We start from the raw sequence: 27,531 nt of genomic DNA on the forward strand, positions 1-27,531 counted from the left end.
TCTGCATCCAGATGTTTTTATCTTTCCTTTTCTCCTTCGCTTTTCGCTTCTCTTCTTTTCACAGCTATTTCTAAGGCCTCCCCAGACAGCCATTTTGCTTTTTTTGCATTTCTTTTCTATGGGAATGGTCTTGACCCCTGTCTCCTGTACAATGTCACGAACCTCATTCCATAGCTCATCAGGCACTCTATATATCAGATCTAGACCCTTAAATCTATTTCTCACTTCCACTGTATAAAAATAAGGGATTTGATTTAGGGCATACCTGAATGGTCTAGTGGTTTTCCCTACTTTCTTCAATTTAAGTCTGAATTTGGCAATAAGGAGTTCATGATCTGACCCACAGTCAGCTCCTGGTCTTGTTTTTGCTGACTGTATAGAGCTTCTCCATCTTTGGCTGCAGAGAATATAATCAATCTGATTTCGGTGTTGCCCATCTGGTGATGTCCATGTATAGAGTCTTCTCTTGTGTTGTTGGAAGAGGGTGTTTGTTATGACCAGTGCATTTTCTTGGCAAAACTCTATTAGTCTTTGCCCTGACATCCTGGAATGTGAAGTCAAGTGGGCCTTAGAAATCATCACTACGAACAAAGCTAGTGGAGGTGATGGAATTCCAGTTGAGCTATTTCAAATCCTGAAACATGATGCTGTGAAAGTGCTATATTCAATATGCCAGCAAATTTGGAAAACTCACCAGTGGCCACAGGACTGGAAAAGGTCAGTTTTCATTCCAATCCCAAACAAAGGCAATGCCAAAGGATGCTCAAACTACCGCACAGTTGCACTCATCTCACAGGCTAGTAAAGTAATGCTCAAAATTCTCCAAGCCAGGCTTCAGCAATATGTGAACCGTGAACTTCCTGATGTTCAAGCTGGTTTTAGAAAAGGCAGAGGAACCAGAGATCAAATTGCCAGCATCCGCTGGATCATGGAAAAAGCAAGAGAGTTCCAGAAAAACATCTATTTCTGCTTTATTGACTATGCCAAAGCCTTTGACTGTGTGGATCACAATAAACAGTGGAAAATTCTTCAAGAGATGGGAATACCAGATAACCTGATCTGCCTCTTGAGAAATTTGTATGCAGGTCAGGAAGCAACAGTTAGAACTGGACATGGAACAACAGACTGGTTCCAAATAGGAAAAGGAGTTCGTCAAGGCTGTATATTGTCACCCTGTTTCTTTAACTTCTATGCAGAGTACATCATGAGAAACGCTGGACTGGAAGAAACACAAGCTGGAATCAAGATTGCCGGGAGAAATATCAATAACCTCAGATATGCAGATGACACGACCCTTATGGCAGAAAGGGAAGAGCAACTCAAAAGCCTCTTGATGAACGTGAAAGAGGAGAGTGAAAAAGTTGGCTTAAAGCTCAACATTCAGAAAACGAAGATCATGGCATCCGGTCCCATCACTTCATGGGAAATAGATGGGGAACCAGTGGAAACAGTGTCAGACTTTATTTTTCTGGGCTCCAAAATCACTACAGATGGTGACTGCAGCCATGAAATTAAAAGACGCTTACTCCTTGGAAGGAAAGTTATGACCAACCTAGATAGCATATTCAAAAGCAGAGACATTGCTTTGCCAACAAAGGTTCGTCTAGTCCAGGCTATGGTTTTTCCTGTGGTTATGTATGGATGTGAGAGTTGGACTGTGAAGAAGGCTGAGTGCCGAAGAATTGATGCTTTTGAAGTGTGGTGTTGGAGAAGACTCTTGAGAGTCCCTTGGACTGCAAGGAGATCCAACCAGTCCATTCTGAAGGAGATCAGCCCTGGGATTTCTTTGGAAGGAATGATGCTAAAGCTGAAACTCCAGTACTTTGGCCACCTGATGCAAAGAGTTGACTCATTGGAAAAGAGTCTGATGCTGGGAGGGATCGGGGGCAGGAGGAGAAGAGGACGACAGAGGATGAGATGGCTGGATGGCATCACTGACTCGATGGACGTGAGTCTCAGTGAACTCCGGGAGTTGTTGAGGGACAGGGAGGCCTGGTGTGCTGTGATTCATGGGGTCGCAAAGAGTCAGACACGACTGAGCGACTGATCTGATCTGAAGGCTTTGTCTTGGGCATCACAGGATATTTAGCAGCATCTCTGGCTTATAGTCCGGAGAAGGCAATGGCACCCCACTCCAGTACTTTTGCCTGGAAAATCCCATGGATGGAGGAGTCTGGTAGGCTACAGTCCTTGGGGTCACTGAGGGTCGGACACGACTGAGCGACTTCCCTTTCACTTTTCACTTCATGCATTGGTGAAGGAAATGGCAACCCACTCCGGTGTTCTTGCCTGGAGAATCCCAGGGACGGGGCATCCTGGTGGGCTGCCGTCTATATGGTCGCACAGAGTCGGACACGACTGAAGTGACTCAGCAGCAGCAGCTGGCTTATAGTCAGTGGATGCTAGGAGCACTTCCCCCTACCCCTTCAGAAATGATGACAGTCCCAAATGTCTCCAGACATAACTGGTCTGTATGTTGTGTATAACTGGTCACTCAAGGAGCAAAATCAGTCTTGATTGAGGATCACTACTCTAATCCCTTAAGGTGATTCTTTCCCTGAATTCAGAAATTTCTTCCTGTACTTAAAATGATTGGTACTCAGCCTAAGACTCAAGTGAAACCCTCTGTAAGTTTGCAGAACATCCTTTTTTTCTGTATAGTATGCACTTCGTCTATCCTGCTCTGCAAACTTCAGCTGCATTCTCCTCCCTGGTGGTCAGGTAATTCTCAAGATGTGCTCAGTTGCTTCAGTCGTGTCTGACTCTTTGTGACGCTATGGGTTGTAGCATGCCAGGCCCCTCTCTCCATGGGTTTCTACAGGCAGGAATACTGGAATGGGTTGCCCTGCCCTGCTCCAAGGCGTCTTCCCGACCCAGGGCTCGAACCCAGGTCTCCCCCATTGTAGGCAGATTCTTTACCACTCAGCCACTGGGAAGCCCTCTTCTTAAGACACCACCAGGCATTTTTTTCCCATCTCTCAAGTGTCACCGTCTTTTTTTCTTTTTTTTAAACTGATATCTTCCTCTCTTGAAAAATGTTATTTTATTTATTTATTATGACCTTTTGTTGTTTTAGGTGGAAGATAAGTCCAGCCCCTCTTTTTCCACCTTGAATGAAAGCTTAAGTCTCAACAGTTTGTATTTCACTTTGGAGGGGATGTCTTGTAATGCTCTTGACCACTGCACCCCTGAAACATTAAAGTTGCAGGTCTTTGAGCCCTCATAGAATTAATATCTCACTTTTTGGAGTTGAGTGTGTTCTCCAAGACTCCACAATACCAGGTACCTCTTGCTTATTTTCTTGTTGGTTCTGTCCAGTCAGCAAAATATGTATATAATGTTTCAGGTGGTCTAGATGTTTTCAGGTTGTATTAGGACAGAAACTTGAGAAAGTTAAAATAGCCCTTAGGCAAAACTGTAAATTAATACGATCCTACACAGTTGCTGTTTTTTGTACTTTTTACTTTAGTAACTGGAATGGAAAAGAATACATTGACCAAATCAACACCCGAAGCTTAATTAAACAGTTCCTTCAACAGTATTATGTTTGGGACTTGCAGCTGTGCCCAGGGCTTAAATTTGGTTAAGTGTCTGGCAGTCTGTAGTCATTTTTTAGGACCTATCTGCTTTTTGCAGATTATACATGGGAAGTACCAGCACCCTGCATACTTTAAAGTCCTTACTGGTGGCATTAGTCTTTGCTTCTTTGCCCCTTTGGATAAGCAATATTGTCTTTTATGTACTGTCTTGTTCTGGGGGAATGGGGCAATTTCAGAGGGCTTCCCCGGTGGTGCTAGTGGTAAAGAACTCACCTGCCAGTGCAGGTAGACCTAAGAGACGTAGGTTTGATCCCTGGTAGGGATGGTCCCCTGGAAGAGGGCACAGCAGTGCACTCCAGTATTCTTGCCTGGAGAATCCCACAGCCAGAGGAACCCAGCGGGCTACAGTCCATAGGGTCTCACACAGAGTTGTAAATGACTGAAGCGAGTTCTTAGTGTGCATGCACACAGAGATTTCTACTTGGCCCTTTCCACCATGACAGCTTTTACTCAGGATCCTTTGTGAGGATTATTCTAACTGCCACTTGTATAAATCTAGTTATAAACTTTGGGAGTGGAGAGAGACTATTAGGGTGGGTCTGCAGGCTCAGTGAGAGCTCACTGTGAACCAGCCTTGTACCAGTACTCTGCTTTTTATCCCAACTCAGAAAGTTTTGGCTGGGAGGTTATTTCTTTTGCCCCACAGAACCTTGACTTTGATCATTCTCTTAGTTCCATTCAGCTGGTCTGGTCTCAGAAAGAATCACATATCTGGTACTTTGGTACCTTTTTCTCTCAGTGAGGCTGTTTTGGGCTTCCTCACAATGTTGGTGGTCTCAGGGTGTTTGAATCTTAGAAGTTACACAACCTCATTTCTGCCACATTCTTTGGATCAGAACAAATTACAGGACCAAACTCAGATCCATGGGGAGGGTGCCTAGCTGTCCGTTTTGATGAGGGAGTGACAAAGTCTTGTTGCAAAAGAGCATATGGGATAAGATTTGTCATTTGTAGCCCTCTTTGAAAGTACTTTTTATCATATCACTGTTCCATCTGCTGTCTTATAGAATTTTATAGACCTTATTTAGGTCTGTAGACTAATTTGTCACAGTTTGCTCTTTTAATCTGTTCATCTCTCTTTTTAAAAAAAGATACTTAAAAATCTTTTTCACTCTTATTTTGCTAAGGATCTAACAGCGATATGTGTGGTCATGGACTCCATCATGTTACCTGGCAGCTGTGATCTCTGGACTCACACGTGATCGCCTTTCCCTTAGGACTCTTCTTGTCCTAGTTGCGTGTTTTCTTAGTTGGGAGAAAAGCTGTCATGTCTTCTTTTTCTTTGTCATCTGATAATTCTTGGATAGTTACGTATCAGTAAGAGGGAGGGTGGTGTTTGGGAGCAGTCTGCCTTGCTATAAAGACATTACTCCTTGTAAGAAAATGAGGAGGTACATTTTTTTGGTAAGGAATTTAAGCTGCTTTGTAATTACTGTGCACTAGCGTTCTGTGGTAAAATACTGTGTTCTGTCAGGAATATTCCCTGCTTCCACATCTTCCTTTTGCTATGCCATTGCACTTGGCAGAGGTTATACTATACCTCTGTATTAACCTGGATTTATTAATATCTAATAATCAGAATAAGGGCTAGAGACACATTTCCCAGTTCTTTCAGAGAGGGAAAGAACATAACTGAGCGACTAACACTTCACTAAGAACACTGTGTCGTGTGTGCATGAGTGCTTGGTTGTGTCCAGCTCTTTGTGACCCCCATGGACTGGCCCACCAGGCTCCTCCATCCGTGGGATTTTCCAGGCAAGAATACTGGAGTGGGGTGCCATTTCCTATTCCAGGGGATCCTCCTCACCTGGGATTGAACCCACATCTCTTGCATTTGCTGCATTTTCTGCATTGGCAGGCAGGTACTTTACCACTACCCCACCTGGTAAGCCCCTTCAGTCTGTTTGAAAGAGACTTTTTTTTTTTTTAAGAAAGCCATATTTTAAGAGGAGTAAGAACGAGCAGAGTCATCTCCACAGAGGAGATCAATTAGGATGCTTAAAGATCTGGAACCTGCAAATACTGAGACTCTGTTATCTGGACGTTAAAAAAAAAAAAAAAGATTTAAGATGATGGGATAACTTTTCAAATGTTTGAAGGTCACTAAAGAAGAAATATTACATATGTTTTGAAGTGAAATAGATCTTGGTATGAAATAATGAATTTTTGATTTCTGGCATTGTTTGTCAGCCATGCTGAGGAGGGGTTCCTGTATGAGTTGAGGGAATTCTCAACCTTTTCACATCTGTTGTTCAGAGATTTTTGTGACTCTTCCATGGTAACAATTGTGTCATAAGTAGTTGTAGCTTACAGAATTGTGGGATATCATTACACACACACACACACACACACACACACACACACACACACACGGCTTCCCTGGTGGCTCAGATGGTAAAGTGTCTACCTGTAATGTGGGAGACCTGGGTTCGATCCCTGCGTTGGGAAGATCCCCTGGGGAAGGAAATGGGAGGAAATGGCATCCCACTCCAGTACTCTTAACTGGAAAATTCCATGGATGGAGGAGCCTGGTAGGCTACAGTCCATGGGGTTGCAAAGAGTCAGACATGACTGAGCAACTTCACTTTTCTTTCTTTCTATTATATTTTTAATTTTTTGAGTAAATATTTATTGAGCAGCGAGGGAAATACAAAGGTGATTAAACATGGTCAGAATTGAGGCCGTTGCACAAATAATAGAAAGCAAAATGTAAGGTTCACTGAATCACAGCAGTCGGAAGAGTTTTAGGAGATCAAGCTTGGAAGGGGGTGTGGTTGGGTGGCCAATCAGGAAAGGGGATTGAGATTAAAATAGAAGACTTCAGTCTGGATTGTTGTTGATACTCAGTTTAGACTATATTTGTCTTTCTTTTTCCTCTCTCCCCATCTTTGGCTTTAATTTACCAGTACTGCCCAGGATTGTTCACTTGCTTTCATTTTTGCTTTAATGTCTTCTACAGAGCTAGGTCTTTTCAATGTTTTAGGAATTTTTTTTTCTCTTTTTTTTTTGATGGATTCTTGACCTTTTAATCTTGGTGTTGACAGTTCTGAGTCTTTCCATTCTGGTTTAATTTTTGTGCCTTTCTGGATGGAATATCTCATATAGATGTCTTTACTGAAGCTTTTTCTTCAGCTTCTTCATCAAACTTGTCACGATCACCATCTTCATCATCATCTTCATCTGCAGCAAACTTTACTTTTTTGTGGGGAACCTTGCTACCACTTCCAGGGGCAGAACGCCTTCCAAATATACTTAGTTTCACATCCTCCTCCTCTTCATCTTCTGACTCTGCATCTTCCTCCACAGCTACTAAGTGCTGTCCACTAATGTACACAGGCCCTGAACCACACTTCAACTGTAAGACCACAGGTGGTGGTGTTTCATAGCCCCCAAGGGAAACCTTTGACTATACAGACATTTCACAGTTGCCAGTGTTACTTTAATTGGACTGCCTTCACGATTCATCGCCTCTTCTTCAGCAATGTGCAGTCATCCTTTGCACCAGCCCCTAAACTGACCGTTCTTAAAGATAACTGGTGCTCATTTTCATCATTATCCACCTTAAAGTGATAGTCTTTGTCAGCCTTTAGTTCACAACCTAAGAGAGAGTTCTGGGCCTCAAGGGGCTCATGTCCGTGGGTTGGAGGCATGCACTTAGATGGGAGAGAAGCCAGACGGAAATAAACAACTATTGTTGAGGAAAATAGCCGCACAGGCCAGAATCACACCAGGGAAAATGTTTTTAGAAGTATTCAAAGTTACTAATCTAAAATCTTCTCTGTTTTACAGGACTTAAATACTATTTATTCTTATCTTCATGGAATGGAAATATTATCAAATCTCAGGGAACATCAGCTTCGGTAAGTGTGATGCTGTGTTTAAGAGCATGTGCTAAGAGGTTTATTCAAATGAGTTCGGATAGATAGTTGCAGGGGCCAAATCATTCGCTTTTTATAGGCTGTGCATGGCAATTGGCCCCTCTCATTCCAGTTTTTCTTAGCCATGGGACCTTAAGCAAGTCTTAACATCTAAGCTGTAGTTTAGTCTTCTATAAAATAGGGATAACAACATTAACTTTGTTACAACATTTTGAGGATTAAATGAGAATATTTAAAGCAAAGTACAGTGCTCAATCTGTGCTATCTAGAGAAAACAGAACTGTTTTCTTTTTGTATTTTGTATTGATATTTATTATATAAAATGCTTAAGATGGACTTGGTATGATGTGGTATTATATTAAAGTGGAAGGAGCAAGACTCTTGATTGGGTATAAGCTCCTATGGACAGTACCCATGAACTTTCCAAACCTCATTTTTCTGTTCTGTAAAATGAGTTCACTCTCTTGCCACCTTGTATCATTGTGATTATATTTGTAAAGGCACTTTTGAGTGCTGTAAGTACTAACTGTTGTAACTTTGCATAAATTTTGGTTAAACTGTGTTTTCTTTCCAATGGCCAGCTTAACCATAACTTTTCTGGCTGTTCTTTTAAGTTTCTGGCTATGGGCCAAATTGCTAAAATATGATTGTTTTGGATTTATTATTTTCTGTTTTCTGTGTAACATTGTTCAGATGTTAGTATATATCAAATAAGTGTATCAAGAAGAAAGAAGAAAATTGAAAACTAGAGTGTTAGTAATAGAGTATTTTTAAATGTAAGCAAATTTGTATTTATTAAATCGATTTGTATGTGTATGATGTTTATATTTTTAAACTCCAGTGAAAAACTCAGTGGTAGATCTGATAACTTTCTGTTGTGGTAGCTGTTAACAATTATTAAAACAATTTAAGATAATTTAAAAATTTTTTACTTTTTAAAAAATACATTAGATTGATGTCTGCAAGAGCACGCTATGAGAGATACAGTGGCAATCAAGTTCTTTTTTGGTAAGTATTTCCTTAATTAACAATGTTTAAACTTTGGACTGTTAGTAGGGAAATTCATTTGATTCTGAAAGTTTCTGTGGAAGAGATTGAAATACATTCCTGAACTGTGAAATATACATAGAGCTCAGGGAAGAAGTAAGTGCAGTAAAGTTTAATAAACAAGATACATCTGTGTAACTACTTTGCAGTGAATATATAGAACATACTAGCTTTTCAGAGGTCTCAGTCAGCCATCTTGGAAAGATAGTCCAGCTCTGATGGCTGTCACCTTAGATTAGTTTTGTCTCTGAATTTCATATAAAAATTCATACAAAACCTTTTGGTCAGGCTTTATATACCTCACAGATGTCGATTCTTCCATGTTTTTGCATTTGTTCTTTTTCAGTGCTTTATAGTATACAATTATGTGAAAAAATCTTTCCCACTACTAATAAAAATACTGTTGTTTACAGTATTTTTCCTGTCATAAACAGTAAGTTTCTATGAATATTTTGTTCATGTCTTTTTGTACCCTTATTTACTCATTACTTTGGGGAATATTCCTTAGGAATAAGCATTGGAAATATATGTGCTCAAATTTAGAAGATTCTAGTATTAGAATCTAAAATATATATTTCATTTTGTTATCTCATCATGATTTTATTTTTTGTTTTCCTGCTTAGTGATGATGAATGATTTTCCTATTCATATAGTCTATTTGGATAGCTATTTTCTGAAATCTTGATTCATGTTTTTGATCATTTTTTAATTGGGCTATCTTCTATCAATTTGTATAAAATTTTTATGAATGCTATATCTAAGTCCTTTGTTGGGTGCATAAGTTGCAAATGTCTTCTCCCACTGTGTGGCTTGCTTTTTTTATTCTATTAATGGCGTCTTTTGAAGAAAAGAGATTCTTTCTGTTTTTTTCTCTTGTGATTAGTGCATCTCATGTCCTATTTAAGAACACAAAATCTTTAGCTTCCTCAGATTATGAAGATAATTCTTCTCTGTTTTTCTTTCATAGTTTTTGGCAACAGGGACCTCTTTTATTTTAGGTGTGCAGCTGATTTGTTGTTGTTGTTCAGTCGCTAAGTCATATCTGACTCTTTGCAACCCCATTGCCTGCAGCACGCTGGGCTCCTCTGTCCCCCACTGTCTTCTGGAGTTAGTTCAGATTCATGTCCATTGAGTTAATAATGCTATCTAACCACCTCATGTAATTCCACGCCCTTCTCTTTTTTTTCTACGCCTTCGGTCTTTCCTAGCATAGCATCTGGGTCTTTCCCAATGAGTTGGGTGTTCACATCAGGTGGCCAAAGTATTGGAACTTTATCGTAAGTCCATCCAGTGAATATTGAGGGTTGATTTCTTTTAGGATTGATTGGTTTGATCTCCTTGCAGTCCAAGGGACTCTCAAGAGTCTTGTCCAGCACTACCGAGTCAAAAGCATCAATTCTTCACTGCTCAGCCTTGTTTATGGTCCAGGTTTCACATCCATATATGACTACTGGAAAAATCATCTTTGACTATATGGACCTTTGTCAGCAAAGGGATGTCTCTGCTTTTTAATATGCTGTCTAGGTTTGTCATGGCTTTCCTTAGAAGGAGCAAGGATCTTTTAATTTCGTGGCTGTAGTCATGGTCTGCAGTGATCTTGGAGCCCAAGAAAATAAAGTCTGTCACTGCTTTCACTTTTGCTCTTCTGTTTGCCATGAAGTGATGGGACTGAATGCCATTGTCTTAGTTTTTTGAATGTTGAGTTTTAAGGCAGCTTTTTAACTCTCTCTTTTCACTCTCATCAATAGGCTCTTTAGTTCTTCTTCACTTTCTGACATTAAAGTGGTATCATCTGTATATCTGAGGTGGTTGATATGTCTCCTGGCTCTTGATTCCAGCTTGTGACAGTCTTGATTCTAGTTTGTGATTCCTCCAGCCTGTCATTTCCCATGATGTACTCTGCATATAAGTTAAATAAGCAGAGTAACAATATATGGCCTTCTCATACTCTTTTTCCAGTTTTGAACCAATCCTTTGTTCCATGTCCAGTTCTAACTGTTGCTTCTTAACCTGCATACACGTTTCTCAGGAGACAAGTAAAATGGTCTGGTACTCCCATCTTTTTAACAATTTCCCACAGTTTGTTGTGACCCACACAGTCAAAGCCTTTAGGATAGTCAATTAAGTAGAAATAGATGTTTTTCTGGAATTCCATTGCTTTCTCTGTGGTCTAGCAAATCTGGTTCCTCTGCCTTTTCTGATACTGACTATAGTGTTTCATTGCACATTGCATTTATCATTATTTCTAAGTATTTTCTGGATTCATAGGGATTTTTATAGCTTTATTTGTTCAGTTGTTGGTTCATTAACTTATTAGTAAATGTTTGTTCTTATTATGCTTAGGCTGGTATAGAATGGTGAAAAGACTTGAGATTTGTCCTTATGAGTTTAACATGTAATGGAGGAGAAAAAGTTCATTAAGATAGCTACACATACATAAGAGCTATCAAGGAAAAGTATAGATTTATAGATAAATGGAACAGAATTGAGAGCCCAGAAATAAACTCCTATATTTATAAATAGTCTCTGCTTTTTTTTAAAATGGACCTCTAGCTACGTAGCTAAGCTATATGCACACAATGTGGGTATAACACAACTGAGTATTAAAAAGGAACCACCAGTGAATGGTTTATTTTTGTTCAAGGTACTAAACCATTTCAGTTGGGAAAGCATAGTTTTTTCAATAAATGGTACAGAGTATTTACATACAGAAAGTTAATCTGAGGTACTACTTTAAACCCAGTAGAATAGCTACAGTTTCAGGGGTTCAAAATGAGTAAAGGGGATCACCTGTATGGTAATGGGTGGAAAGTAAACTTGTGATGGTGAGCATGCTATAGGATATACAGAAATAGAAACACGGTGCTATAAACCAATGTTACTTCAATTAAAAACAAATTTTGAAAAATAGCTATAGTCAAAAAGGTAGACAATAACAAGTGTTGATTAGGATTTTTTGACACCTGGGATTGTCATATATTTGTGGTACAGGTATATGACAATCCCAGGTGTCAACAAAGCCACTTTAGGAAATGGTTTGGCAGTTTCTTAAAATATTACCATGTAACCCAGTAATTCCACTTTTATATATTTACTAAGGAAATATGGAAATGTGCATACAGAGACTGTACACAGATGTTCTTTCTTAGTAGCAATATACATAGTAGCCTAAAACTGGAAATTGTCCAGTGAATGGGTAGATAAAATGCTCTGCATCTGGTGAGTGGAATACCATTTGTCAGTAAAAGGGAATAAAGTGATGCTAAATACTACAACATAGACAAACCTCAGACAAATTATGCTAAATGGAAGATGTAAGTTAGAAGCATCACATATTACATGACTCTATTTACATGAACTGTCCAAAATAGAAATCTGTAGAGACTGAGCAGATTATTGTTTACCTGGGGCAGGGATAGACTGCAAACAAGGCACGAGGGGTCTCCCTTTGATGATGTTTGCACAGTCCTTTGCAACTTCGTAAAAAGCATTGAATCATATACTTAAAGTGGTAAATTTATGGTTTGTAGATTATACTTCAGTTAAACTGTTTAAAATTAATATTAAGAATTATCCAAATCTATATCTGGCTAATCATAAACCAAATAATTTTTAGAAAAATGAATGTGTAAATTAAAGAGTTTAAATTCAGAGATTAGTGGAAGCAGAGAAAAGAATGCATATAGTTGACCTTAACTGGGAAGCAGCATGATAGAAAAAGTGAAAATAAACCACTATGCTCAGTGCCACCAGCAGAGAGGAGGAAATGGGGAAAGCGAGATCTAGAGAGAGGTAGGTAGAGGCCACTTTAATAGTTTTTGTTCTTTATTTTAGGAGCAGTGTGAAGCCTTTGCAGGAGTAAGATCTGACAAGATTATGTGTGGCACTCTTCTCCAGGCTAGGTTATTCTTAAATTTATTGACTTGCAAAAAGAAAGGAGATAGGTGGACCCATGTTAAAGAACTTTCACTTTCCTTATGTTTACTCATCAGATACATTGCCAAACTGTGCTCGAAGGATGGGGTTCTCTGCAAGGTCTGAACGTTTTCTGATTGACGAGCTGGCGTGGCTCTCTTGGTGTTAGGAGTGAACATCAGGAGTTTTCCTGTATTTATAGTAGAATTTACTGACAACTCTGTGACTGTTTCAGTAAAGAGATAAAAATTGGAGACTTGTGGTAGCATTTAAACGTAACTTTCTTCTGTGTTGATTTTGGGCAAATTTTTCTTTTATTGATTTTAATTCCTTTTTGATTGTATGAAAGTCATATTTCAAAAGAATTAGAAGGAATTTCCAAACAAGGAACTTTAAGTAGGAGATTTTCAGCCATTTGTATTTTCCCTCAGTGAAGACAGAGGGGAGGGATATTAAGAACTTTAAAATATCTTCTGGAAAGTTGATGATAATTTTTCCTTCTCATGGTAAGCAATAGGATTTACCTGGAAAGCTCACCCTGGGTGTTGTGTAGAATGGTTTGGACACTTAGATTTCTAGACGATAGATGGTATTATTCACTGAGAACAGAGAACCCTAGAAAAAAATCAAGCTTGAGGGAAATGATAGGTAGATTTTGAACATGTTGAGGTTGAGTTGTGTGTTATATATGCAAGTTTACATATCAATAGCTAGATAGATATACAGTTCTCCAGCTCAGAGGGAATGTTTCTTTTATATAAAATTAGAATTGTCTACATATTGGAATTAATTGAAGTTGCAGGTATGGTAAATTAAAAATATATGAAAGACAAAATGATTAGATTATAAACTTAACACCTAATGGTATTCTGGGTTTCCATTGGTGATTTAACTGAACTAAAACTGATGATGGACTCAAGTTATCTGATATTTTTTATCCTTCAAAAACACATAAAATGAAAGGTTGGGTAGACATTTTATTTTTTCATGTCAGAATAGAATTTAAGTGAAAGAAGTAGATCATTATGACCCATATTATAGTTGAACATGAAGATGGAACATTGATAAATGTGAATTCCAAACAATACTGTCCTTAATATACGTTAAACTTATCAGAAATATAACTTTTTAATATGTACATCTAGTACAATATTTGAGTTGATCTTCATCAAATGTGGTGATCATACACAAAAATGAGGAATAGGAAGTTACTGATACAAGTTAATAATGAAGAACCAAAAAAAATATTTCTGAAACCTGTATCTTAGGATAGTTATTATGTAAGATGTGAACACGGTCTATATGAAACCTTTGGCAACAAGTGAAATTTCCAAGGACTGTTAATTTTTAACTACTTATAATAATACTTGAATTTTTTTCATGTTTTGTATTTTGTATTGAATTCATATATACATGTGAATATGTATATTTATTTACTCATCTATTTATTCACTTAAACAGTTCAGAAACTATTGCCAGATGTTGGTATATCCTGCTTTCTGGATCTGTGCTTATGAAAGACTCCATGGTTTTGCCTCCTTGCAGGTATGTTTACATTGGCTGCTTAGTATATTTGATAGGCAAAGTTTACGACTGTTTTATTTCTTATGTTAAACTATTTTATGTAGAATATGTATTTTCTCTTAGTAGATGATACATTTTATAGATGTCTTTGCTTTTTGGTACTACGTGAAGTACTTGGCAAGAATCAACTGATATTTCATATTTCGGGAGTATGTTGTTGTTCAGTGGCTCAGTCGTGTCTGACTCTTTGTGACCCCATGGACTGCAGCATGCCAGCTTCCCTGTCCTTCACCATCTCCCTCCCGGAGCTTGCTCAAATTCATGTCCATTGAGTCAAGGATGCCATACACCATCTCACCTGTTCTCCTCCTGCCTTCAATCTTTCCCAGCATCAGGGTCTTTTCTAATGAGTTGGCTCTTTGCATCAGGTGGCCAAAGTATTGGAGCTTCAGCCTCAGTCCTTCCAATGAATATTTAGGATTGATTCCCTATCAGATTGGTTTGATTTCTTTGCTGTCAACGGGACTCTCAAGAGTTTCCTCCAACACCACAGTTCAAAAGCATCAATTCTTCAGCACTCAGCCTTCTTTATGGTCTGACTCTCACATCCATACGTGACTACTGGAAAAACCATAGCTTTGACTAGACGGACCTTTGTTGGCAAAGTAATGTCTCTGCTTTTTAATATGCCGTCTAGGTTTGTCATCGCTTTTCTTCCAGGGAGCAAGCATCTTTTAATTTCATGGCTGCAGTCACCATCTGCAGTGATTTTGGAGCCCAAGAAAAGAAAGTCTGTCATTGCTTCCATTGTTTCCCCATCTATGTTCCATGATGTGATGGCACCAGTTGCCATTATCTTAGTTTTGTGAGTGTTGAATTTTAAGCCAGCTCCTTGACTCTCCTCTTTCACCTGCGTCTGGGGTGTAATCTTTAGTTTATCCCATGACATGTTATTGTATTATTTGAGATTTGATATCATTTATCTGATGTTTCATGGATTCATTGCTCTTAGTTATAGGGAGGCAATATACCTTTATAGTTAAGAAATCAGCTTTTAGACTAACGGGAATTTGGCTAGTATCCTGATTCTGTCACTTATTAGCTGTTTGAGTCTGGACAAATTTTAGTTTTCCTGTGAAAATGAGGATACTAATAGTACCCACTTACGTTTGTTATGAGGTTATAGCAAGCTATGACTCATACTTCTCAATGGAAGTTTGTACAAGTTGATATTTTAGAGCTAGACTGCTTGAGTTCATCTCTTTGCTTTACTGTTTTTTGGGTTAATTACTTAATCGTTCTGTGGCTCAGTTTCCTCACTTCTAAAATAGGAACAATAATAGGATGTATTTCATAAGCCAGTTTTGGGAAATAAGTGAGTTTATATAGCTCTTAGAACAGTGCCTGGCTTTTATAAGTAATTTTTAATTATCACCATCAGAATTATTAGGTAAAAGAAGAGTGGTTGGCAAGATGATTAGATATAATATTCTTAGATAATGTGGTCTGTTAGTAATAGTTAAGATTTGGGGGCCTGAAATTATAATTTGGTAACATAAAAATACAACCTTTGGGTGACTTTTCCCTAGTAATGTTGAAAAGAGATTTTTAGGCTTTTAAGGTAGGACTTCTAATTGCAGCTCAATTAATTTAGTTTTAAAAATATTTTAAGTATCAAGGTACATTCTGTTTGATAGATAGTATGGAACATCTCAGTTCTGAGGCCATTTTTAAAGCTGTGTCTTTAGTCTTGAAACTTTATCATCAATATTTGGTTAAATGAAATGTGTACTTCTTGACTAGTAGTATAAAACATATTGTTGACTGTTTTTACAAATAAAATACATAATAATTCTTGCTTCTTTAACCCTTTTGGCTGTTGTTCCTTTCCCCTATGTTCTGAAAGACACTTGAGTGCTTTGTAGTGAGTGAATTAGTTCATGAAACAGAATAAGCTTGGTTGATGTGGATTACAGTTCTATTTTAGGATTATTAGTACTGTTCTTTTGAATATTTTATCACTCTTTTCTGCTGTTAATGAGTGGTTAAGAATTTGTTGTAATCACTTTATGAAGCCATTAATCAGCCATAATGATTGACTGTTAGTTTGTAATCAAGACATTGGAGTTTGTTTTAAATAATGGATAGTATGAGGTTTTCTTTCTTGTTGGTGTTTTGTTTTTTTGTTTGATTTTTTTTTTTTTTTGGCTGTACCACTTGCCCCGTGGGATATTAGTTCCCTGACCAGGTATTGAGCTTGGGCCCATGGCAACGAAAGCACCGAGTCCTAATCATGGAACCACCAGGGAACTCCCAGTAATAAGAGATTTTTAAAACAAAGTCATGGTATGCTTTAATGTAATCATCATGAACTTCACAGCAAAGATGATTATAGAAGTGTATTTAATTGTCATTTAGAGAACAGTTCCTGTTAGATTTATATTTTGTGTTTGAGAGATGCTTGTTTGAGAGTTTATCGGAGGGTGATTGTTAGGATTAAATGAGTCAATACAAATAAAATACCTAGATTAATATTTAGCATATCAGTTCAGTTGCTCAGTCGTGTCCAGCTCTTTGCAACCCCATGGACTGCAGCATGCCAGCTTCCCTGTCCATCACCAGCTCCTGGAGCTTGCTCAGCCTCATGTCCATTGAGTTGGTGATGCCATCCAACCATCTCATCCTCTGTCATCCCCTTCTCCTCCTGCCTTCAATCTCCCAGCATCAGGATCTTTTCTAATGAGTCAATTCTACCCATCATGTGGCCCAGGTATTGGGGCTTCAACCTCAGTCCTTCCAATGAATATTCAGGAGTGATTTCCTTTAGGATTGATTGGTTTGATCTCCTTGCAGTCCAAGGGACTCTCACGAGTCTTCTCCAACACAACAGTTCAAAAGCATCAATTTTTTGGCACTCAGCTTTCTTTAGGTCCAACTCTCACATCCATGCATGACTCTTGGTAAAACCATAGCTTTGATTAGGTGGACCTTTGTTGGCAAAGTAATGTTTTTGCTTTCTAATATGCTGTCTAAGTTTGTCATAGCTTTTCTTCCAAGGAGCAAGCATCTTTTAATTTCATGGCTGCAGTCACCATCTGCAGTGATTCTGGAGCCCCCCAAAATAAAGTCTGTCACTGTTTCCACTGTTTCCCCATCTATTTGCCATGAAGTGATGGGACTGGATGCCATGATCTTAGTTTTTTGAATGTTGAGTTTTAAGCCAGCTTTTTCACTCTCCCCTTTCACTTTCATCAAGAGGCTCTCTAGTTCCTCTTTGCTTTCTACCATAAGGGTAGAGTCATATGCATATCTGAGGTTATTGATATTTCTCCTGGCAATCTTGATTACAGCTTATGCTTCATCCAGCCCAGCATTACTCATGATGCATACAAGTTAAACAAGCAGGGTGACAATATACAGCCTTGATGTTCTCCTTTCCCAAGTTGGAACCAGTTTATTCCATATCCGATTCTAACTGTTGCTTCTTGACCTACATACACATATCTCAGGAAGCAGGTAAGGTGGTTTGGTATTCCCACCTCTTTAAGAATTTTCCACAGTTCGTTTTGATCCACACAGTCAAAGGCTTTGGTATAGTCAGTAAAGCAGAAGTAGATGTTTTTCTGGAACTCTCTTGCTTTTTCTATGATCTGACAGATGTTGGCAATTTGACCTCTGGTTCCTCTGCCTTTTCTAAATCCAGCTTGAACATCAGGAAGTTCACGGTTCACATATTGCTGAAGCCTGGCTTGGAGAATTTTGAGCATTACTTTACTAGCGTGTGAGATGAGTGCAACTGTGCAGTAGTTTGAGCATTCTTTGGCATTGCCTTTGTTTGGGATTGGAATGAAAACTGACCTTTTCCAGTCCTGTGGCCCCTGCTGAGTTTTCCAGATTTGCTGGCATATGAGTGCAGCTCTTTCACAGTATCATCTTTGAGGATTTGAAATAGCTCAACTGGAATCCCATCCCCTCCACTAGCTTTGTTCGTAGTGATGCTTCCTAAGGCCCACTTGACTTTTCATTCTAGGATGTCTGGCTCTAGGTGAATGATCACACCATCATGGTTACCTGGGTCATTAAGATCTTTTTTGTACAGTTCTTCTGTGTATTCTTGCCACCTCTTCTTAATATCTTCTGCTTTTGTTAGGTCCATACTGTTTATCCTTTATTGTGCCCATTTTTGCATGAAGTGTTCCCTTGGTATCTCTACTCTTCTTGAAGAGATCTCTAGTCTTTCCCATTCTATTGTTTTTCTCTATTTCTTTGCTCTGATCTCTGAGGAAGGCTTTCTTATCTCTCGTTGGTATTCTTTGGAGCTCTCCGTTCAAATGGGTATATCTTTCCTTTTCTCTTTTGCCCTTTTCTTCTCTGCTTTTCTCAGCTATTTGTAAGGCCTCCTGAGACAACCATTTTACATTTTTGCAGTTCTTTTTCTCCTGTTGATGGTTGTTCAGCAGCCAGTTGCAATTTTGAGGTTCTTGCAGGAGAAGATGAGCACACGACCTTCTACTCTGCCATCTTATGATTTAGATGATTTAGCATATATTAAACATCAAATAATTTTTGGCTTCTGCAAATATCATAATGGCATTGAGATGTCATCATTATGATAGTCAATAGAATATAGCAGTACTTAATATAAGAGGAATAATAGTATTGTTTATAAAAATATAAACTATTTCTTTAGATATTAAGGTATCCGTTACTCCTTTATCAATGAATAGACAGAAACCACATGGTAATTTGAACAGGGACCCTTTAAAGAATTATTAATTTTCAAGAAATTAGGTACTAAGAAGGATAAAGGTGCTAAGGTTACCCAAGGAAGGAATAAACTTGAAAGGGGAACTTTCTCCCCAAAACTGAAATTCAGAACTTTTGTTGGTGAATATGTTGCTTGTAGCCCAGTGGCTAATGACAAAGTTCACTTGGTTGCTCTGGGCCAGAGGTGTCCATGGTTACTGGGTCAAGGCGGTCAGGGAGAGAAAGTCTGACGAGGACTGGTAAACAGTATAGTCCTTCCCAACCCCTAGCCCACTCAGGGTGCAGATGGGTCCTGAGGCTGGAGATAGGACCTCCCTTTGCCTTACACACACCTATCCTGCCAAGCAGTAGGAAAGTATCTGCCGTTTCCTTGTACTAGCCTCCTTTACTGACAAAGCTTTGACATTAACAGCCAGCCAAAGGAGAATCTTGATTAAATCCAGATCCTTTATTATAAAGTAAATTTGAAACTGAGAGCAAATACATTTGAACTTGAGAGGCAGTAAATACATGGTACAGTGCCGTGCTTTCCAACCTTGTTAGCACCAGGGACAGATTTTGTGCAAGATAGTTTTTCCATAGACAAGAGTGGAGAAGGCAGTGTCAGGATGATTCAAGCATATTACATTTATTGTGCACTTGTTTCTGTTATTACATCAGCTCCACCTCAAATCATCAGGCATTAGATGCCAGAGGTTGGGGACCCCTGGTACAGTCCACTCCCTTGGTTACTTAGTTTTCATATGAATGCTTCTGAACACATTTGAGCTTCTATCCAATTCTTTTTTCATTTAACAAGATACAGCTATCCTTTATATAAGTAAAGAAGTTCTTACCATCTCCCTGAAACAAGGGGATGCACGGTCCCAGTTGTCAGTGCTTGCTGTATTAGTTATACTTTTCATCACAGTGCCTCTGACTGTTAACTCCAGACTACCTTATAAAGTTCACTTCCAACAACTTATATATAAAATAGATATGGGAAAGAGAGGAAAGAAGAAAATAGTTAACGTTTATACAACTCCGGACCATGTATACAACATACAGTCCTGTTTCTATCATTGGTCACAAATCTGTAGTTGATCTTGCTTCCTCTTTTTACCACCCATTCAGTACTTGTGCCTTCAACCAGAATTTCAGCTGTTCTGGGTTCTTTACCTGATGATGGGCACAAAACCTTCATTTCTTAAGGGTCCTTAATTATCCTATGTTTGGTTCTTCCCTGCCCACCGCCCCCACCCCGGCCACTTGGGGTTGCTGTTAGTTTTCCATTAACTTTAATAGTGGACTTGAAAGCACTGTACAGAGCCCAAAAGAACCTCTTGGGCTATAGATGTAGTTCTGCTGGCCTCCATTTTATGCAGCAACTCAGTTCCTCCTTGGTGATTGTAATCAATCACTCAGGCCAGTAGAATAAACCCCTTTTCTGCCTTTCGGTTCAGTGGCCAGGTCAAACAAGAGATGGCAAGAGTGAATGTCGACATTCTAGGAATCAGCGAACTGAAATGGACTGGAATGGGTGAATTTAACTCAGATGACCATTATATCTACTACTGCGGGTAGGAATCCCTCAAAAGAAATGGAGTAGCCATCATGGTCAACAAGAGTCCGAAATGCAGTACTTGGATGCAATCTCAAAAACAAAAGAATGATCTCTGTTTGTTTCCAAGGCAAACCATTCAATATCACAGTAATCCAAGTCTATGGCCCAACCAGTAACGCTGAAGATGCTGAAGTTGAACGGTTCTATGAAGACCTACAAGACCTTTTAGAACGAACACCCAAAAAAGATGTCCTTTTCATTATAGGGGACTGGAATGCAAAAGTAGGAAGTCAAGAAACACCTGGGGTAACAGGCAAATTTGGCCTTGGAGTACAGAATGAAGCAGGACAAAGACTAATAGTGTTTTGCCAAGAAAATGCACTGGTCATAACAAACACCCTCTTCCAACAACACAAGAGAAGACTCTATACATGGACATCACCAGATGGTCAACACCGAAATCAGATTGATTATATTCTTTGCAGCCAAAGATGGAGAAGCTCTATACAGTCAGCAAAAAGAAGACCAGGAGCTGACTGTGGCTCAGACCATGAACTCCTTATTGCCAAATTCAGACTTAAATTGAAGAAAGTAGGGAAAACCACTAGACCATTCAGGTATGACCTAAATCAGATCCCTTATGATTATGCAGTGGAAGTGAGAAATAGATTTAAGGGTCTAGATCTGATATATAGAGTGCCTGATGAGCTATGGAATGAGGTTCATGACATTGTACAGGAGACAGGGATCAAGACCATCCCCATGGAAAAGAAATGCAAAAAAGCAAAATGGCTGTCTGGGGAGGCCTTACAAATAGCTGTGAAAAGAAGAGAAGCGAAAAGCAAAGGAGAAAAGGAAAGATATAAACATCTGAATGCAGAGTTCCAAAGAATAGCAAGAAGAGATAAGAAAGCCTTCTTCAGCGATCAATGCAAAGAAATAGAGGAAAACAACAGAATGGGAAAGACTAGGGATCTCTTCAAGAAAATCAGAGATACCAAAGGAACATTTCATGCAAAGATGGGCTCGATAAAGGACAGAAATAGTATGGACCTAACAGAAGCAGAAGATATTAAGAAGAGGTGGCAAGAATACACAGAAGAACTGTACAAAAAAGATCTTCACGACCCAGATAATCACAATGGTGTGATCACTGACCTAGAGCCAGACATCCTGCAATGTGAAGTCAAGTGGGCCTTAGAAAGCATCACTACGAACAAAGCTAGTGGAGGTGATGGAATTCCAGTTGAGCTATTCTAAATCCTGAAAGATGATGCTGTGAAAGTGCTGCACTCAATATGCCAGCAAATTTGGAAAACTCAGCAGTGGCCACAGGACTGAAAAAGGTCAATTTTCATTCCAATCCCAAAGAAAGGCAATGCCAAAGAATGCTCAAACTACCACACAGTTGCACTCATCTCAGTGGCCAGGTGGAAGTCACTAATTCAGTGGAACCATTGCTGTGTTCCTGCTAGAAATAATCTAGCGGGACTAAGGCAATGGCACCCCACTCCAGTACTGTCGCTCGGAAAATCCCATGGATGGAGGAGCCTGGTAGGCTGCAGTCCATGGGGTCGCTAAGAGTCAAACACGACTGGGCGATTTCACTTTCACTTTCCACTTTCATGCATTGGAGAAGGAAATCGCACCCCACTCCAGTGTTCTTGCCTGGAGAATCCCAGGGACAGAGAAGCCTGGTAGGCTGCAGTCCATGGGGTTGCACAGAGTCGGACACGACTGAAGCGACTTAGCAGCAGCAAGACTCAAACCAGCAGAGCTCAAAGTTTTCGGAAGAGGAAGTACAAATTCTATGTATGAGTTACTAAGTATAACAGTGAGAAGAACCACTGTTACTTCCATGTCTTGAATATGAAATCCATGTATTCTGCCTGTTGAGCAGATACATAACAGAAATTATTGCTGTACTTTTGCTGCTGCAAAATGAGTACCTTGATTGAAAATGATGCTATCTAGAGTGCTGAGGCTATAGATGGCATTTTGTGAGCCTGTGGATAGTGCTTCTGGCAGAAGCATTGTGGATGGCAAAAGCCAATCATATCTAGAATATGTGTCTTTTCCAATGAGGACAAATAGATTCCTCCTCCATGCTCAAACTCAAGTTCATTGAATAGGTTGATGCCATCCAACCATCTCATCCTCCATCACCCCCTTCTCTTCCAGCCCTCAATCTTTCCCATCATCGGGATCTTTGCCAATGAGTTGGCTCTTTGCAAGAGGTGGCCAAAGTATTGGAACTTTGGCATCAGTCCTTCCAATGAATATTCAGGGTTGATTTCCTTTAGGATGGACTGGTTTAATCTTGTTACTGTCCAAGGAACTCTTAAGAGGCTTCTCCACCACCACAGTTTGAAAGCATCAATTCTTCAGTATTTTTCCCAGATTATGTCTTGCCTTTTTGTTTTTCAATGATAACTTCTTTAAGTGTGAGAGGTCCAAAGTACTTAAGTGTTCTACTAATTTGTTTGAAGTACTTAAACGTGTTCTACTAATCTTTGCCTATTCCAAGTTTGTAAATATTCTCTTCTGTGTATTCTTAGACAGTTTTCTTAAACTAGCTTTACTGGTGTATAATTTACATACCATAAAATTCACCCATAAGTTTTTATGATTAATATATATACATTGGTACACCATAGTTTTAGACTTCCTTTACCTGAAAAAGTTTTGCATGCCCTTTTGCAGTTAAAACCTGACAGACTTTCTGTCTCAATATCTACCTTGTGCAGATATTTAAAAGTAGTCTTTGTTTTGGCATTTTTCACTTAGCATAATGTGTTTGAGGTTCATCACTGTTTTAGACTATAATAGTTGTAGCATGTCTATTTTTTTCAATTGTTAAGTTGTATTTCATTTTAAGAAGATTTCACATTTTGTCTAGCCATTCATGAGAAGATGAAAAGTTTGAAATTTGATTGTTTTAGTTTAGAGGCTTCTATGAATAATGCTGCTATAAAGATTCAAATAAATACATGTCTTTACATGGGCTGTGTATTTATTTTTTCTTTTGTAGATATGCAGGAGGGAATTGCTATGTCATATAAATATATATTTAACTTTTGAGGAAAGGTCCAAATTGCTTAAAGGATGACTATTGTGTTACATACTGACCAAGAACATACCATGGATCTCATTTTTCTGCATCCTCTCCTTCACTTGGTATTGACAGTCTTTTGATTATTTCTCTTCTAGTATGTGTTTAACTATCTCAGTGATTTTAACTTGTATTTCACAGTGACTATTACTGTTGAGGCTCTTATGTGCTTATTAAGCATTCCTGTACCTTTGCTGAAATGTCTGTTCAAAGCGTTTCCCCATTATCTGTCTTAAGTTGTAAGAATTTATGTTTTAGATATAAGTTCTTCATGAGATGTATGATTTTTAATTGTGTTTGTCTTACCAAGTTTTAAGAACTTAGATGTTTTAGATACAAATTCTTTGTCAGATATATGATATGCATGCATTTTCTTTTTTCTGTGGCTTGTTTTTTCCTTTTCTTAATAATGTCTTCTGAAGCACAAGTGTTTTATATTTTCATGAGATTCAGTTTTGTTTTTTTTTTCTTTTGAGGACCTTGATTTTGCTGGTGTATCTTAAGAAATCTTTGTTTAGCCTAATTGCATAGTTTTCTCTTATGATTTCTTCTAGATGGTTTTCAGTTTCAGCAGTTATATTTTGGTCTAGTTCATTATGACTTCATTTTGGTTTTGTTTTTGTTTCTCTTTGTTTTGTGTTTTTGCTTAAGAATAGCCGGTTGACCCAGTGTCGTTTTAGAAGGCATTGAATTGCTTTTGTTGAAAAATCAGTTGACCATATATATGTCTGTTCGTTTGCTTTTGCTGAACTAATGTTTACTCTGTTTCATTTAACTATTTTTCTATCTTGGTGCTAATCTTCTGTCTTAATTATTGTGGCTTGTTGTAAGTTGTCAAATCAGTACTGTGAGTCTTACAGCTTTGTTCATTTTTAGAGTGATTTTGCTTATTTTAGGTTGTTTTTCCATATGAATGTAAGGATATGCTTGTTTTATAAATCCTGATAGGATTCTCATAAAAACTGATTTATTGTTTATTTCATAATAGACTATTTTTTATAGCAATTTTAGGTTTATAGCCTGGAGTGGAAGGTATACAGATTTTTCATATACTTTCTGCCCCTACTCATGCATAGTCTCCACCATTATGAGCTACTCTCACAAAAGTGGTGCATTTGTTAGAGTTGATGAACCTCACTCAAAGTACAGTTTATATTAGGGTTCATTCTTGGTAGTGTACACTCTTTGTGTTTGGACAAACATACAAAGTTATATTTTCACCATTATAGTATTAGTTTCCCAGACCTCAGATTCCTGAGTTCCACCTGTTAATTCCTTCCTTTCCACCAACCCCTGGCTTTTTTATAGTTTTGCATTTTCCACAGTGTCATATAGTTGAAATCATACCATGTATAGTGTTTTCAGATTGGATTCTTTCACTTAGAAATACATAATATAAGTTTCCTCCATGTCTTTTCATAGCTTAATAGCTCATTTCTTATAGCACTGAATAATAGTCTGTCATCTGAATGTACCACAGTTTATCCATTCACATACTGAAGCGTGTCTTGGTTGCCTCCATATTTTGCCAATTGTGAATAGTTGCTATAAACATCGAGGTGCAAGTGTTTCTGTGGATATAAATTTTCAGCTCCTTTGGGTAAATACCAGGGAACATGATTACAGAATCATATGGTAAGAGTATTTTTAGTTGTGTAAGAAATTGCCAAACTGTCTCCCAAAGTGGCTGTACTGTTTTGCATTATTAGCAGCAATGAATGAGAGTTCTTTTCCTCCACGTCTTTTGCAGCATTTGGTATTGTCAGGGATCGGGATTTTGGTGTTTCTGATGAAGTGTTGTGGTATCTTGTTACTTTAATTTGCATTCTTTGCTGGAGTGTCTGTTAAGGTCTTTCACCCATTTTTTAATTATGTTGTTTTCGTATCTTTGTTTTAAGAGTTATTTATATGTTTTAGACAACGATCTTTTATCAGAACTCAGTTGAGTTCAATCACTCAGTCCTGTCCGACTCTTTGCAGCCCCATGGACTGCAGCAGTCAGGCTTCCCTGTCCATCACCAATTCCCAGAGCTTGTTCAAACTCATGTCCCTTGAGTCGATGATGCCCTCCAACCATCTCATCCTCTGTCATCCCCGTCTCCTCCTGCCTTTGGTCATTCCCAGCATGAAAATCAGTTCCCAGCTGGAAAATTCCCAGCATGTTCCAGTCGGTTTTTTGCATCAGGTGGCCAAAGTATTGGAGTTTCAGCTTCAGCATCAGTCCTTCCAGTGAATATTCAGGACTGAATTCCCTTACGATTGGCTGGTTGGATCTCCTTGCAGTCCAAGGGACTCTCAAGTCTTCTCCAAGACCATAGTTCAAAAGCATCAATTCTTTATCAGAACTACCTTTTCAGATATTTTCTGCCAGTCAGTGGCTTGTCTCATTCTCTTAACTATGTCTTTTGTAGAGCAGTTTTTAATTTTAATGAGGTTCAGCTTATCTGTTACTATTTTATATATCTTGCCTTTAGTGTTGTAGATAAATCATTGCTATACCCAGCGTCATCTAGGTTTTCTCCTGTATTATCTTGTAGAGTTTTGTAGTTTTGCATTTTATATTTAGGTATGTGGTCAATTTTGAGTTAATTTTTGTAAAGTGTGTCTAAATTATGTTTTTTAAGATGTGGACATCCAGTTGTTTCAGCACCATTTGTTAAAAAGACTAACTTTGCTCCATTGTGCTTCCTTTGCTTCTTTGTCAAAGATGGGTTGACTGTATTTACAGAGGTCTATCCCTGGGCTCTTTGTTTTGTTACATTGATGTATTTATTCTTTCAACAATACCACACTGTCTTGATAACTGTAGCTTTGTGGTAAATCTTGAAGTCTGACAGCATCAGCCCTTTGATTTTTTTTTTCTTCTCTTTCAATGTTGTGTTGACTATCCACAAAATAACTTTATGGAATTTTGATTGGCATTGCATTGGTCTAAAATCAAGTGGGAAGTACTGACATCTTGACAAAATTGAGTCTTTCTGTCCATGAACAAGGATTGTCACTTCATTTATTTATTTCTTCTTTGATAATTTTTTATTAGAGTTTTGTAATTTTTCTTACATAGATTTTATGTAGATTTTGTTAGATTTTTACCATAGTACAATTGACCCTTAGAAAATTCTGGTTTGAATTACAAAAGTCCACTTACACATAGATTTTTTTTTCCCACTAAATTCTACAGTAATACAGGATTCACAGTTGGTTGAATTAGCAGATGTGCAACTGCCAGTGTGGAGGATTGACTGTAAAATTATACTCAGATTTTTGACTCAGGAAGGTTTGGTATCCCTAACCCCTGTGTTGTTCATGGGTCAACTGTATTTTATTTTCAGTTATGCTAATGCAGATGGTGTTTGTTGTATCACATCCCACATATTCTTGCTGTTATTATAGGAAAGCAGTTAATTTTTGCATGTTAACAACTTATTGACCAGAGAAATATTAGTATGTCTTTTGTTACCCAAATGTTATTGACTGGAGACATTTCAATATTCACATATATAACAAATTGCCAACAACAGACATTAGTTTCTGCAAAAATCCCCTGACCAATGATATGTTAGCCTTGCATCCTGCAGCCTTGCTGTAATCACTTATTAGTTTCAGGAGTTTTCTTGGTCAGTTTTTTCAGGTTTTCTACATGAATGATCAAATCATCTGAGAACAAGGACAGTTTTGTGTCTTCCCTCCCATCTGTATACCTCTTATTTCCTTTTCTTATTATATTAGCTAGGACTTCCAATACCATCGTTTTTTTTAATATATATTTTTAAAGATTTATTTGTTGGCTGTGATGCATCTTCATTGTTGTGTGAGGGTTTTCTCTACTTGCAGCAAGTGGGGCTACTCTTCATTGTGGTATATGAGCTTCTCATTGTGGTGGCTTATCTTGTTGTGGAACAGAGGCTCTAAGCATGCAGACTTCAGTAGCTGCAGTGCGTGGGCTCAGTAGTTGTGTCTCCTGGGCTCTAGAGCGCTGTCTCAGAAGTTGTGGCACAGGCCGCATTACTCCTGGGCATGTGGGATCTTCCTGGACCAGGAATTGACCTGGTGTGCCTAGCTTTGCAAGGTGTATTCTTAACCACTGGACCATTAGGGAGGCCCCGATACTATCTTAAAAGCCATGCTTTAGAGGGAGCATCATTG

The 27,531-nt window shown here is 38.4% G+C and overlaps 1 protein-coding gene and 1 pseudogene across 6 annotated transcripts in view; one reads left to right on the forward strand and one right to left on the reverse strand.

Annotated features, from left to right (window-relative positions):
- Positions 1 to 27,531, forward strand: part of RAPGEF6 (Rap guanine nucleotide exchange factor 6) — a 228,779-nt gene that overhangs the window by 29,013 nt on the left and 172,235 nt on the right. For 4 of the 6 annotated variants that reach the window (XM_003586275.6, XM_002688965.7, XM_024995048.2 and 1 more), the window contains exons 2-4: positions 7,389 to 7,459; positions 8,429 to 8,485; positions 13,901 to 13,984. In XM_003586275.6, the coding sequence (XP_003586323.2) occupies positions 7,389 to 7,459; positions 8,429 to 8,485; positions 13,901 to 13,984 (212 nt within the window). Of the gene's footprint in view, positions 1 to 7,388; positions 7,460 to 8,428; positions 8,486 to 13,900; positions 13,985 to 27,531 lie in introns of those variants that run through there. The other 2 variants (XM_015472120.3, XM_024995044.2) reach the window with 2 other exon arrangements.
- Positions 6,405 to 7,263, reverse strand: LOC101909144 (nucleophosmin-like; annotated as a pseudogene).

The sequence above is a fragment of the Bos taurus genome, chromosome 7, assembly GCF_002263795.3.
Source record: "Bos taurus isolate L1 Dominette 01449 registration number 42190680 breed Hereford chromosome 7, ARS-UCD2.0, whole genome shotgun sequence".
Taxonomy (NCBI): domain Eukaryota; kingdom Metazoa; phylum Chordata; class Mammalia; order Artiodactyla; family Bovidae; genus Bos; species Bos taurus.